The 14,770-nt window shown below is 51.3% G+C and overlaps 1 protein-coding gene across 1 annotated transcript in view; it reads right to left on the reverse strand.

The window, feature by feature from the left end:
- Positions 1-14,770, reverse strand: part of Ttc21a (tetratricopeptide repeat domain 21A) — a 55,054-nt gene that overhangs the window by 10,285 nt on the left and 29,999 nt on the right. Inside the window, exons 11-19 of the mRNA XM_045136756.1 lie at positions 14,468-14,668; positions 11,858-11,987; positions 6,342-6,499; positions 5,928-6,143; positions 3,329-3,567; positions 1,960-2,032; positions 1,747-1,857; positions 1,051-1,189; positions 834-940 (exon numbers count right to left, since the gene is read on the reverse strand). Of these exons, the coding sequence (XP_044992691.1) occupies positions 834-940; positions 1,051-1,189; positions 1,747-1,857; positions 1,960-2,032; positions 3,329-3,567; positions 5,928-6,143; positions 6,342-6,499; positions 11,858-11,987; positions 14,468-14,668 (1,374 nt within the window). The remainder of the gene's footprint in view (positions 1-833; positions 941-1,050; positions 1,190-1,746; positions 1,858-1,959; positions 2,033-3,328; positions 3,568-5,927; positions 6,144-6,341; positions 6,500-11,857; positions 11,988-14,467; positions 14,669-14,770) is intronic.

Below are 14,770 nucleotides of genomic sequence, written 5' to 3' on the forward strand. Positions count from 1 at the left end.
GTGCATGCACACACACAAATAGTTTCAAAAAAAAAAAAGAGCCGGGCATGGTGGCGCATGCCTTTAATCCCAGCACTCGGGAGGCAGAGGTAGGAGGATCGCTGTGAGTTCAAGGCCACCCAGAGACTCCATAGTGAATTCCAGGTCAGCCTGGGCTAGAGTGAGACCCTACCTCGAAAAACAAAACAAACAAACAAAAAAAAAAAAAAAAAGAGAGAGCTGGGCATGGTGGCGTACGCCCTTAATCCCAGCACTCGGGAGGCAGAGGTAGGAGGATCGCCATGAGTTTGAGACCACCCTGAGACTACATAGTGAATTTCAGGTCAGCCTGGGCTAGAGGAAGACCCTACCTCAAAAACCAAAATAAATAAATAAATAAATAAATAAAAATTTAAAATAAAAATCAAACCCAAACCAACAAAACAAACAAATAAGCAAAGCGTTTAGCTAGCATGGAAGCTTTTTACTTTTTGTTGTTTGTTTGTTTTTTGAAGTAAAGTCTCCCTCTAGCCCAGGCTAACCTGAAATTCACTGTGTAGTCTCAGGCTGGTCCCAAATAGCAATCCTCCAAGTGCTGGAATTAAAAATGTGTGTCAGCACACCTGGCTCCTTGTCACTTCTGTCTCATCACTTTGGTCATTACAGGATCTCACTTCCACAGGCCTTCCCCAGCCCAGCCCAGCCCGTGCCCTCAGTGCGCACACCAACGCCGACGGGCAAGGGTGGGAAGCTGAGTGGAAGAGGCCTGGGCCCTTCTGGACCTGCGGGCTGGCCCTCCTTCGTCTGACTCCAGGGAATGTCAGACAGGGAGCTGCAGCTGAGTTAGCAATTACCTTGTTCAAGGTCTCCATCACGTCTTCTCTTTTATGGCTCTTGTACACCTTTGCCAGCAAGAGCAAACACTTAACCTCATTCATCATGGACAGGATGTCTTTGGTTGCTGAGGGAAGAAGACAGTCAGTGTGGCCCGACCCCGGGAACCCGGGCTGGCGGACGGCTGGGTGCGGGAGGGGGCGGGGCGCGGGGCAGGTGCTGTTCCAGCTGCCTCACCCGAGTCTCGTTCCAGCGCCTGCTTCAGAACCTTCTCTGCCTTGTGGAACTTCTTTAACTTCAGAAGCAGTTCGGCCAGATCACAGCACAGGAAGTCCTGCCCGCTGATCTTCTGGGCAGCCTCGTAATAATTAATGGCCTTGGTGCAAAACAGGAAACATTGGCCTCACTCTGGCTGTGCACTGGGGGCCTGACAAGTCCCCTCAGCAGCCATTGGACCAGTGTGTCTCCTAGCACAGCTGCCTCAGATGAAGACACCCTCCAGGTACACAGGGCCCGGGAATTAGCTGGAGCAAGCAGGAGCGAGCCAGGCTGGGCACTGAGTTTGCCTCATGTCACCCCACTCAGCAGAGACCTAAGATAGTAGTGCTCCATTCTCGGGCTGGAGAGATGGCTCAGTGGTTAAGATGCTTGCCTGCAAAGCCTAAGGACCAATGTTTGATTCCCCAGTACCCACGTACAGCCAGATGCACAAGGTGGCATGTGTGTCTTGAGTTCATTTGCAGTGGCTGGAGGCCCCAGTGTGCCCATTCTCTCTCTATATATATCTATCTCTTCCTCGCTCTCACTCAAATAAAAAATAAATATAAAGTTAATATATAAATAAAAAAGGAAATGCTCTATTCTCCTTCTAACCAGGTCCTCCTCACCCCGGCCTGCTGGGCTGATCCTCCCTGCCCTCCCAGGCCAGCCGACCTTGGTGTACTGGTGGGTCTTCACATAGGCCTGCCCGATCCTGCTGACCAGAGTGGCATCGTGCGGGTTCTTTCTATAGGCTTCGTCATATACCTCCAGGGCCTTTTCGGGCTGGTGGGGAAAAAATCTGAGGGTCTTTCTCTTCTTTCCCACTAGAGAAGTTGCGGAGGGGTGCTGGCAGAGGGGAGCTAGCTGGCAAGGCCCCTCACTCACCTCCTGAATGTTCATGAAGGCATCGCCCAGTAGCAGGCTGCTGTGGGGTCCCGGCACATGTTCACAGAGCTCCCTGCAGGAAAAGCCACAGCTTCCTCAGGCCAGGCCCTGGCTGATGTGCGTTCCTTCATCGTCCAGGAGTTAGGAAGAGCCCCTGGGGCACACTCCTGGCCACCTCAGCCAGACTCTGACCTGTGCCCTCACACCATCCTGGGCTTCTGGACCATCTCCACGAGCATTCACACTGCTCTGTACTTGGGCCATCTTTTGTGTTGTTCTGTTTTGAGACAGTGTCTCCCTCTAGCCCAGACCTGGAACTCACTCTGTAACTCCAGGCTGGATTTGAACTCACAGTAATCCTTCTGCCTCTGGGTTCAATTCCCCAGTATCCACGTAGAGCCAGATGCACAGGGTGACGCATGTGTCTGGAGTTTGTCTGCAGTGGCTAGAGGTCCTGGTGCACTCATTCTCTATCTGCCTTTCTCTCTCTCTCTTCTTAAATAAATAAATAAATAAATAGACATATAAAATAAAAGAATGATCTTGAACTTCTAATCTCCCCTCTTCTACCTCCCGGGTGCTGGGATTCCGAGCACGCCCCACCACGTCAGTCCATGTGGTGCTGGGGATCAAACCCCGGGTCTGTGCACGCCAGGCCAGCACTCTCCAGCCGAGCCACATCCTCATCACCCCCACCTGTTATTTTCAGCACTGGGGATAGAACCCAGGGCCTTAAGCTCGCTAGGCAAGCACACTACTGCAGAGCGCCACACCCCAGCCCCACACTGCTGTCCCTGAGACTGTAGTGTGGCCAAGGCTACCCTGTTGATTGGTTTACGTTGTTGGACAACCTCCACTACCCTACCCCATGCCCCTCCCCCACACACTGAAATTGTCTAGATTTTGCCTAGATTGAGAGACTGGAAAGGGTTAGGCACGGCGGAGGCACACCTTTAGTCCTAGCACTGGGGAGGCCAAGGAAGGAGGATCGCCATGAGTTCAAGGCCAGCTGAGACTACATAATGAATTCCAGGTCACCCTGGGCTAGAGTAAGATCCTACCTCAAAAGAGAGAGAGACTGGAAAAAGTATCCTTGATCCTAGGGAGACAAGAGGGGTGACCCCTGGACCTTTTCTCGAGCATGGGTAGAGCCAGGGGCCAGGGTGAGAGCAGTTTCCATGGTTCCCTCAGCATCTGCCCTGGGAGCCAGGCACACAGCCTCACTCCAGATGCAAGGACAGGAGGCAGGCATTGCTAAGGGCTGACTCAGAACTCACCACAGGCAGGACGCCTATGGGGACTTGGGTCTAATGGGCTCTGGGGACACTCTGGAGACCCGGGTTGAAGACATGCACCAGCCGGGGCTTACAGGTAGCAGCCGATGTAGAGGTGCGCGTCCTTGCGGCTGTGCAGGTAGATGCTGGCCATTTTCTCCTTGGCCTCGGTGTAGCAGGCCTGCTTGGGCGAGATGCCCCGCAGTGTGCTCAGCGCCAGGTCCACGTTGCCTTTGCTCAGCGCCAGGTCCACGTTGGCGATGGTGACGCGCATCTCCTCCGGTGTGCCGCTGAACTCGTTGATGGCGTCCTGCATGATCTTGGTGGCCTCGTGCTATAAAGTGGGGACCAAACACAGCCTCTCTTGGGTGTGTCATTCAGTACGAGTGGCCGGAAATCATTCAAGGCCCCACCACTCCTGTCCAGGGACAGGAGCTGACAGAGCCCGGCCGTTCAGCCTGTGTGGCCCTGGAGCTCCCCAGCCCAGGTGGCTGTCCGCGCCTGCGCAGCAACTAGCCATGCCCATGGGGCCCGGAGGACTCCTTGAAGCCCATGGCCACTGCCAGCAGGTGATGGGGGACCTGCTCCTTGAGTTTGGGGATACCTGCCAGAAGTATAGCACCACAAAATCTCTTGACTATTCCCCATATTAACTCATCTTCTGGTAACTTTCTGCCTTGGGACTAAAATATTTGACATCGGGCTGGAGAGATAGCCTAGTGGTTAAGGCATTTGCCTGCAACGCCTAAGGACCCTGGTTCGATTCCCCAGTACCCAGTAAGTCAGATGCTCAATGGGGCGCATACGTCTGAAGTTTGTTTGCACTGGCTGGAGGCCCTGGCGTGCCAATTCATTCTCTTTCTCCCAAATGAGTAAATAAAAATATATAAAAAATATTTGATATCTCTCTCTCTCTGTTACTGGGGATTGAACCCATGCTAGGCAAATGCACTACCACTGAGCTCTATTCCCAGGCTTTTCATTGTTTCCATTTATTTATTTGTGTTTGGCTGTGCCAGGTCTCTTACTGCTGCAAACAAATGACCTGCCCAACTTTACATGGGTGGCTGGGGAATTGAACCCAGGCCCACAGACTTTGCCAGAAAGTGCCTCTAAGCACTGAACCATCTCCCCAGTGCCCCTTTTGTCATTTACATTATCATCTCTAGATTTTCTCCTTTCCAAATAGATTTTTTTTTTTTTTTTTTGAGGTAGGGTCTCACTCAAGCCCAGGATGAACTGGAACTCACTCTGTAGTCCCAGGCAGGCCTTAAACTCACAGCAATCCTCCTACCTCTGCCTCTCGAATGCTGGGATTAAAGGTGTGCGCCACCACACCTGGCTTCCAGTGCCCCTTTTAAATCTTCACTGAGAGTAGGAAAAGAAAATTCCAAAATAAACAAAAAAATTAATTTTAAATATTCCCCACAAAATAATTTTTTTTTTTTTTGAGGCAGGGTCTCACTCTAGCCCAGGTTGACCTGGAATTCACTCTGTATTCTCAGGGTAGCCTTGAACTCACGGTGATCCTCTGCCTCCTGAGTGCTTGGATTTAAGGAATGTGCCACCATACCCAGCTTAATTTTATTTTTTAATATTTTATTTTTATTTATTTGATAGAAAGAGGGAAAAAGAGAGGGAGAGAGACAGAGAGAGAATGGGGGCACCAGGGCTCCAGCCACTGCAAGCGAATTCCAGACGTGTGTGCCCCTTGTGCATCTGGCTTACATGGGTCCTAGGGAATCGAACCTGGGTCCTTTGGCTTTGCAGTCAAATGCCTTAACTGCTAAGCCATCCCTCTAGCTCCCTAACTCTAATTTGAAATACTTCCCACAAAAGAAAAAAAAATAATTTTATATTCTCCCCACAAAACAAAACAAAAACACAAAAAGAAAAAGAAAAGAAAACAAGAAAAGCAAAAAAATCTGTTAGCTGGGTGTGGTGACTTTCATCCCATCCCAGCAGTCGGCAGGCAGAAGTAGGAGGATCACTGTGAGTTTGAGGCTATCCTGAGACTACATAGTGAATTCCAGGTCAGCCTGGGCTAGAGCAAAACCCTACCTTGAAAACCCAAAACATTATTTGATGTTTTATATAGATTTTCTCTCCGAGTGTGTAATCTTTGCTTGTCATTGGTTTTCTCTCTTCTCTTTCCCTTCCTTCCTCTCCTTTCTCTCCCTCTCTTCCCCTTTCCCCTTTCCTCCTTCCTTCTCTCACGGAGAATCCAGCTCCCCAGGCTCTGCGCCACCCGCATTCCTCATGACTCCAGGCGCTCTCAGCCTGACCTGCTAAGGCCTTGGGGCTGCCTCGGACATGAGCGTGCTGTACACTGCCCAGCTGCAAGGAAAGGGACACAGTTTCCCGTGCGGCGAGGTGTGATGGACAGATGCCCCTGGGCGGTGCAATGCCCTGGCTACGGAACTACTGGTGGTGGTCCTCATGGGGCTGTGGGCTCCGCCTTCCAAGAGCCTCATGGGGACAGCAGGGTGGAAGGCAGATCAAGCAAGACCTACTAGGGCTTGCGTTTATCTTTAGGACAAGGCCTTGCCTGCTGTCAACTGAAGAAGGGCTCGAATGATAGTGCAAGTCAACCTCCGGCAGAAACAGAGAGCCGGGCTCCCAGACAGGCCCCATGGCCTGCGATGTGCCCCCACTCCCCTGCCCCCCAAGGAAGAGAAGCCAGGCACTTCTCACCAGCTCTCCGTTTAGCCGGAGGGCTTCGACCAGCTCCAGTAAGATGGACGCCCGCTCGCTGGGCTTCACGTAGGGCCCTCGCAACTTCCGGCCCTCCTCCACCTTCACAGTGGGCAACTTTATGATCATTTTCAGCGTCTTTATGGCCTCGGGATAGTCTCCAGTTTTGTTGAGGGCCCTGGCTTTGATGAAGTGGTACAGTGGATGATCTCGGACCTGGGGGAGGGAGAGAGAAGGGGACTGTCCAGCTCTGGCTCACACAGCAGCCACAGGAGAACACCCCAGGAGCCTGTCCTGCCCATAGGCTAGCAGAAGCTGTGGAGTGGAGGCGGGAGATGGTAGCCCCTGGGTGGCCCTCCTTCAGGGAAAGGGGCCTAGCAGCTGGATGGGTCGCAGAGCAGGAAGGGCTCCCACCTGGAAATTGTGGCTGACACCCAGCTCCAAGCAGTGAGAACACATGGCAAAGTTGCCCTGAGCCAGGTAGATTTGGGACATGAGCAGGTGGGCATCCACAAAGGTGGGGTCCAGCTCCAGGCAGCGTTGCAGGGCACTCTGAGCATTCTCCAGCTCTCCTAGAAATGGCAAAGCAATCTTCGCATCCAGGGATCCCCAGAGAACCCTGGTAGACAGCTAAAGGTAGAATGGATTTCACATGCATGGTTACCCAGCAATGCCCATGTTGGCCATTGGAACCAGTTTTTTTGTTTGTTTGTTTGTTTGTTTTTGGTTTTCACAGTAGGGTCTCACTGGAATTCACTCTGTAGTCTCAGGGTGGCCTTGAACTCACAGCGATTCTCCTACCTCTACCTCCCAAGTGTTGGTGTTAAAGGTGTGTGCCACCATGCCAGGCTTCTTAGCCAGTTTTTCCTTTGACATGTATATGTGTGTGTGGGTGCATGTGTGTTACATATGTGTAGAGGCCGGGGGTTGGCACTGGGTGTCTTCCTCAGTCACTCTACCTTACTAAGGCAAGGTCTCTCGCTCAATCCAGAGCTCACCAATTCAGCCATCAGCCAGTCAGCTCACCTTCAGGGTGCTGCCTATCTCTGCCTCCCAAGCCCTGGGCTTACGGCATGCATCTCCATGCACTTACGTGGGTTCTGAGGATCAGAACTTCTGGGGAGCACTGGGGATCCAAACTCAGGTCCTCCCACATGTACAGCAAGCACTTTCCTGACCAAGCCATCTCCCCAGCCCAGTTTTCTTCTGTCTCACTGGGCCCAAACACAATGAGAGAAGCTCATTAAATTTTTTCTTTTTCTTTCTTTCTTTCTTTCTTTTTTTTTTTTTGTATTTTTGAGGTAGGGTCACTCTAGCTGAGGCTGACCTGGAATTCACTATGTAGTCTCAGGGTGGCCTTGAACTCATGACAATCCTTCTACCTCTGCCTTTAAATATTTTTCTAGTTTTATTGATTTATTTGAGAGAGAGAGAGAGACAGAGAGAGAGACAGAGAGACAGAGAGGGAGAGAATGGGTGCATCAGGGCCTCCAGCTACTGCAAACGAACTCCAGATACATGTGCCACCTGTGCATCTGACTTACATGGGTCTTGGGGAATCAAACCTGGGTCTTTAGGCTTTGCAGTCAAGCACCTTAACCTCTAAACCATCTCTCCAGGTTTAAGAGCAGCTCATTTTTGTTCTGACCCAGAAAAGAGCCAGGACACATGGTCTGGAGGGATGGCTCAGCAGTTAAGATGCCTGTCTGCAAAGCCCAAGGACCCTGGTTCAATTCCCCAGTACCCGCAAAAAGCCAGATGCACAGGGTGGCGCGTGTGTTTGGAATTCATTCATTACAATGGCTAGAGACCCTGGTGTGCCCATTCTCTCTTTCTCTCTGCCTCTTTCTCTTTCAAATAAATAAATAAAAGTAAAATAAAATGAGCCGGGCATACTGGCATATGCCTTTAATCCCAGCACACCAAAATAAAAGAACCAGGACACTCTGATCTTGGTTCAACGCTGCCCTTGTCTGTCACCCCGCCCCCCCCCCCCCCCCCAGTGAGATGACTTTATAGCTCTACCTGAAAGCTCGGGGGGGGGGGGCACGCTGAGTCACAACCCCACCCCTAAGAATGAACAAAACCCCTATGACCACAGTGCCTGTCACAGCTGCACTCTGTGGAGTGTCTGCTCTGTGTCCAGCATGTGGCAGACATTTAAAAGTCTCAGACCTGGACAGATGGCTCCCTAGTTAAAAGTGCTTGCTTGCTGGGGCTGGAGAGATGGCGCAGTGGTCAAGGCGTTTGCCTGCAAAGCCAAAGGACCTCGGTTCAAAATCCCAGGCCCCACATAAGCTAGATGGCATATATCTGGAGTTCGTTTGCAGTGGCTGGAGGTCCTGGTGCGCCCATTCTCTCCCTCTCTCTCTGCCTCTTTCTCTCTCAAATAAATTAAAAAATACTTTTTGAAAAAGGTGCTTTCTTGCAAAGCCTGAAATCCAGGTTCAGTTTCCCAGTACCCACATAAAGCCCTATGCACAAAGTGGCACATGGACCTGGAATTTGATTACAGTGGCAAGAGGCCCTAGTGCATCCATTTTCATTCTCTGTTTGCAAATAAAAAAAAAAAACCATGTGTACACACACACACACACACACACACACACACACACATATTTGGTTTTTCGAGGTAGGGTCTTACTCTAGTCCAGGCTGACCTGGAATTCACTATGAAATCTCAGGATGGCCTCCAACTCATGGCAATCCTCCTCCCTCTGCTTCCCTAGGGCTGGGATTAATGGCGTGTGCCACCGCGCCCAGCTAAAAATAATTTTTTTTTTAAAAAATGAAAGGAACTCTTACTAGGCGTGGTGGCACACGCCTTTAATCCCAGCACTTGGGAGGCAGAGGAAGGAGGACTGTAGTGAGTTTCAGGCCAGCCTAGAACTATAGAATACCAGGTCAACCTGGGCTAGAGTGAGACTCAAAAAAAGGAATGCTCACTAAATATGTGCACAGCTCTGTGAGGTTGATATTGATCCCTGCATTGTTTGTGCGTGTGTGCAGGTGTGAGTGCACCTGTGTGCATGTGCAGGTGGAAGCCAGAGGACAGCCTCAGGTGGTGCTCCTGAGGCACTACCCACCTTTTTTGAGATATAGCCTCTCATTGGCCTGGAACTTGCCAGAAAAGGTCAGGCTGGCTAGCCAGCAAGCCCTAGGAGTTTCCCATGTCTGCCTCCCCATTGCTGGGATTACATGTCCATACCTTCATACTTAGCTTGCTTGCTCTTTCTTTCTTTCTTTCTTTCTTTCTTTCTTTCTTTCTTTCTTTCTTTCTTTCTTTCTTTTTTTAAAATAGGTTTTGGGCTGGAGAGATGTCTTAGGGGTTAAGGTGCTTGCCTGCAAAGCCTAATGACCCGAGTTTGATTCTCCAGGTCCCAGATGGACAAGGCGGTGCATGTGACTGCAGCTGGCTTGCAGTGGCAAGAAGCTCTGGTGCATCCATTCTCTCTCTCTGCCTCTTTCTCTGCCTCTCTTTTTATGTCTCATAAATAAATAAAAATATTTTTTTTTAAAGCCGGGTGTAGTGGTGCACGTCTTTAATCCCAGCACTCAGGAGGCAGAGGTAGGGGGATTGCGGTGAGTTCAAGGTCATCCTGAGATTACATAGTGCATTCCAGGTCAGCCTGGGCCACAGTGAGACCCTACCTAGAAAAAACAAAACAAACCAACAAAAAGTTTGGGGATTGAATTCAGGTCCTCATGCTTGCAAGGCAAGCACTTAAGAGAGTCATCTTTCCAATCTCTTGTATTTTATTTTATGTTTTTTTTTTTTTTTTTTATTTGAGAGCGACAGACACAGAGAGAAAGACAGGTAGAGGGAGAGAGAGAGAATGGGCGCGCCAGGGCCTCCAGCCTCTGCAAACAAACTCCAGACGCGTGCGCCCCCTTGTGCATCTGGCTAACATGGGACCTGGGGAACCGAGCCTCGAACCGGGGTCCTTAGGCTTCACAGGCAAGCGCTTAACCGCTAAGCCATCTCTCCAGCCCTGTTTTTGTTTTTTTGAGGTAGAGTCTCACTGTAGCCCAGGCTGACCTGGAATCCACTGTGTAGTCTCAGGGTTGCCTTGAATTCATGGCAATCCTCCTATCTCTGCCTCCCGAGTGCCTGGCTCGGCTGTTTTTGAATTTGCATTTGTTTAAGTGAGGATGTGCGCATGAGTATGTCAAGTCCTTTTCCTGCTGCTTGTCCAGCTTTATGTGGGTGGCTGGGGAATTGAACCTGGGCCAGTAGGCTTTGTAAGTAACATTGTAACTACTAAGCCACCTGTGGTGGTACTGGGGATTGAGTCCAGGACCTTAAACATGCTAAACAGGCACTCAGCCACTGAGTCACAATCCTGAGCGTTGGCCCTGGTCTTTGAGGTGTGGCACTCAGGATCCAGAGATGTACACCACTCAGCTCAAAGGGACAAAGTCCCCACTGAAATCCAAGCTCTCCAACCTGAGCTTGCGCTCTAACCCTCTGCACTGGGGGGCTCAGGGGCTGCCCTGAAGGCAGGCTGGCACTCCTAGGGTGGCGGCTGCAGCTTGGTGCTGGGCTGTGGTACGTAAGGTACCCTGGAGTCTATCACTTGACCCATGGGTCAAGACACCTCTTTTGGGTTCCAAACTCCCTGCTCCTTTCCTATGTGCTGGGAAAATGGAAAGAGATCACCATGGCAACCAACCTCAGCACCTGGAGAGCTGGCTTTGCTGCCAGCATGTCTGGGGGCAGCCCTCCCACCCCGGCCTTGAACTCAGGAGACCTTGAAGCTCTGAGTAAGCCTCAGAGAGGAGCTCTCAGCAGAGCAAAACCATTCTCTGTAGCAGTGAAGAAAGAGACACCCAACAGTACCAGCCTGGGCCCCATGGGACCCCAAAGGACGCTAGAGACTGGTTTGCAGGGAGACAGAGTAGATGAAAGCCATAAGGGAGAGTACTCCAGGAGACAAAGACCTGGTGTCTCTGGAATGTCCTTTCTCCTTCTCGCTGCCACACCTGAGCTGACCCACGGGAGAAGCTGGGAGGCCCAGCTTTAACCCGAGAGGCCCTGAAACCCTCCTCATGGTCCAGGGCCTCACCTTGCCACGAGGCCTTCCTGGACACCCTTTTACCCAGCATTCTTTCCCCTGATTTATTTGTTTGTGTGAGGTAGGGTCTCCCTCTAGCCCAGGCTGACCTGGAATTAGTCTCAGGCTGGTCTCAAACTCATGGCGATCTCTTATCTACTACTGAGTATTGGGATTAAAGGTGTGAGCTGATACACCCAGCTGATTTTATTTCTTTACGCGAACTAAGAGTGCCACGTGCGCACGTGGCTGTCGACCTCTGCTCCTAGACTGCAGCTCATCAGGGGTGACGGGACAGAGCGCTGACAGAACCACAAGGCCAGTGCCTGCGATCTGCAGGAGGCCTGGGTGGGGACTCTTGGGAGACTGGAGGCTGGCAGCAGTGGGTTAGCCTGTGTGGGGGGGGTGTGGGTGGTGTGTGGGTGTGCGTACATGTATGTGTGGCGAGATGGCTTAGCACTTGAGGAGCTTGCCTGAAAATCCCAGTGACCCAGGTTCGATTCCCCAGTACCTGTGTAAAGTCAGATGCAAAAAGTGGTGCATGCATCTGGAATTCGTTTGCAGCGGTTAGAGGCCCTGGCATGCCCATTCTCTCTATATATATCTGCTGCATTCTCCCTTACTCTCAAAATTTTTTTTCAAGGTAGGGTCTCACTCTAGCCCAGACTGACCTGGAATTCACTATGTAGTCTCAGGGAGGCCTTGAACTCACGGTCATCCTCCTACCTCTGCCTCCTGAGTGCTGGGGTTAAAGGCGTGCATCACCATGCCTGGCTCAGTAAAATATATTTCTTAAAAAAAGTATCCCAGGAAGAAGCTTCTGCAGATGTCTGAGCAGATGAACAGCTGGGAGAAGAGCCAAGGCCCGAGGCTCACCTGAGAGGTACTTGACTTGCGCCATCACGTACAGAGGGTCCATCATGGCAGGGGCTGCCTTCACCACGGGACTCAGGATCATGGCGACTTGTTTAAGAAGCGGAGACACGAGCTGGCCTGGTGACCGGGGCTGGGGGAACATGAGAGACCGATGTGTAGGTTTTCTTCCTTTTGGTTTTTCAAGGTAGGGTCTCACTCTGGGCCAGGCTGACCTGGAATTCACTATGTAGACTCAGGGTGGCCTCGAACTCACAGTGATCCTCCTACCTCTGCCTGCTGAGTGCTGGGATTAAAGACGCGCGCCACCACACCTGGCTTTTTTTTTTTTTTTGAGAGACAGTATCTTATGTATCCCAGGATGGTCTCGGCTCTACTACTTATGTAGTAGAGAATGACCCTAAACTCTTGATCCTCCTGCCTCAGCCTCCCGAGTGCTGGGATTACAGGTGTGTGTACCACCACATCTGGGTCTCTTTCTGTGTCCTTTGAGGTGGGGTCTCACTTTGTAGCCAAGATTAGTCTCAAACTCTTCATTCTCCTGCCTCAGTCTCTCAAGTGTTGGGATTAAAGATGGGCGCCACCATGCCTGGCTCATGGTTTGCCACATTCTACAGAGACTCTCGTGGGAGTTTTGAAGGAATTTTGCTTTTTTTTTTTTTCCACGCTTCCTTGTCCTCTGCCAACCATCTCGTGGCGGAACACACGCTGGGGAGGGGGCTTTGTTCTGCCCCTCGTGTCCTCAGCCCCTCGCACGGCGTTTGCACCAGCCAGGCAGGCAGCCGGTGCTTGCTGACTGAGTCATGACGGCCAAGACTTGTAAAAATTCCTTCATCGCAAGGAATCCTGCCTGGCTAGGGGAGCAGGATAAGCGAGTAGAGACTAACACAGTACTTAGAAGGCTCTGGAAAAGGTCGTTCTCCTTGGGACACAGGCAGGGGCATGGCCAGCACCCTGTCCCTCAAGCGTGGTCCCTGGGTCAGCAGCCTGGGCGTGGCCCAGCACCTGGTGAGAGGGCCAGGGCTTCGGGCCTCACTTGTGATGACGTCGGTCAGACTGCACTGGAGCAACTTCCCAGGCGCAAGGGGCTCAGGCTTGGAAACACCGTGGGCCCAGGGGCGGGAGGGCAGCGCGGCTGGCCGAGGGCTTGTGTGGCGTGTGTGAAGCCCTCGACTCCATCCCCAGAGCTCTATCAGCCCCCTGTGGAGGCTCAAGCGCGTCATCCCAGCACTCGGGAGGTGGGGCAAGAGGACCAGAAGGCTTTAGCCACATGGAACGTCCCAGGCCAGCCTGGGCTACGTCTGTCTCAAAGCGAGGACTGAGGAGATGTTCGGTGAGTCAGGTACTTGCTGGGTAAGCATGAGAATCCGAGTTTGGATTCCCAGTCCCCTGTGGTGGTGGGCTGGAGAGATGGCTTAGCAGTTAGGAGACTTGCCTGCAAAGCCTAAGGAATGCAATTCAATTTCCCCATATCCATGTAAAGCCAGATGGCCAAGGTGGCACATGTGTCTGGAGTTTGTTTGCTTTGGTAGAGGCCCTGGTGCACCCATTCTCTCTATTTATCTATCTACCTCTTTCTCTAACTCTCTGTAAAATTAAATAATAAATAAATAAATATAAATATATATGTATATACATATATATTTACGTATGTATGTATATGTATATATATTTGGTTTTTCGAGGTAGGGTTTCACACTAGGCCAGGCTGACCTGGAACTCACTGTGTAGTCTCAGGATGGCCTCCAACTCATGGCAGTCCTCCTACCTCTGCCTCCTGAGTGCTGGGATTAAAGACATGCACCACCACGCCCAGCTAATAAATAAATAAATATTTTAAAAAATAAGGTGTAACAGGGTATGGTGGTACATGATTTTAATCCCAGCACTCAGGAGGCAGAAGTAAGAGGACTGCCATGAGTTCAAGGACAGCCTGGAACTACAGAATGAGTTCCAGGTCTGCCTGGGTTAGAGTGAGACCCCTACCTTAAAAAAAGGTGGGGGCTGGAGAGAGGCTTAGCAGTTAAGGCACTTGCCTGTGAAGCTTAAGGACCCAGGTTCAATTCCCCAGAACCCACATAAAATAAAGCCAGATGCATATGCGGTGCATGCATCTGGAGTTTTTTGGAGTTTGTTTGCAATGATTAGAGGTTCTGATGAGCACACACACACACACACACTCTCTCTCTCAAGTAAATAAAAAAATTATATATATATATATGGAGGGGGGGGTTGGTGACACACGCCATTAATCTCAGCACTCAGGAAGCAGAGGTAGGAGGATCAGTGTGAGGTCTGAGGCCACCCTGAGACTACATAGTGAATTCCAGGTCAGCCTGGGCTAGAGTGAGATAAACAAATAAATGCAAACAGAGCTAACATCAGGGCTGGGTAGATGGCTTAGTCACAAACATGAAGACCCTATCTCAAAAAACAAACAAACAAACAAAAAAAACCACCCAAACCAAACCAGAAAAACACTAAGTGTCCAAGGCTCAGGACAGCCTATGGTTGGCTGGCCAGACAAGGTCCCTCCCTCTGTCCTTCAGGTGGGCACGTGTGTGCCTGTATGTCAGACCCTTGCCCCCGCCATGAAGCACGGCCTTCCCCTACCTGCTTGGGGCAGAAGTGCAGATACTCCTTGGCAAGGCAGACCACAAAGAGGGGGTCCAACTTCTCAAAATACTCGGGGCTCAGGGGCAGCCCCTGCATGCCCGAGAAGTGCAGCTCCACGGCTTCCTTCAGCAGGGCCGTGACCTCCAGCTCCCCCCTGTGCCTCCGCGACGCCACCAGGGCTTGCAGGAAGACCAGCACCTGTGGGAAAGAGGCCAGGGTCTCCGGAGGGTGGGCTCCACCTGGCCATTCTGACGCCCCTCTGTGGCAAGCTGGCGGGAAGTGGGCTGCGGGAGAGTAAGT

The sequence above is a fragment of the Jaculus jaculus genome, chromosome 17 (genome assembly GCF_020740685.1).
Source record: "Jaculus jaculus isolate mJacJac1 chromosome 17, mJacJac1.mat.Y.cur, whole genome shotgun sequence".
NCBI classification, from domain to species: domain Eukaryota; kingdom Metazoa; phylum Chordata; class Mammalia; order Rodentia; family Dipodidae; genus Jaculus; species Jaculus jaculus.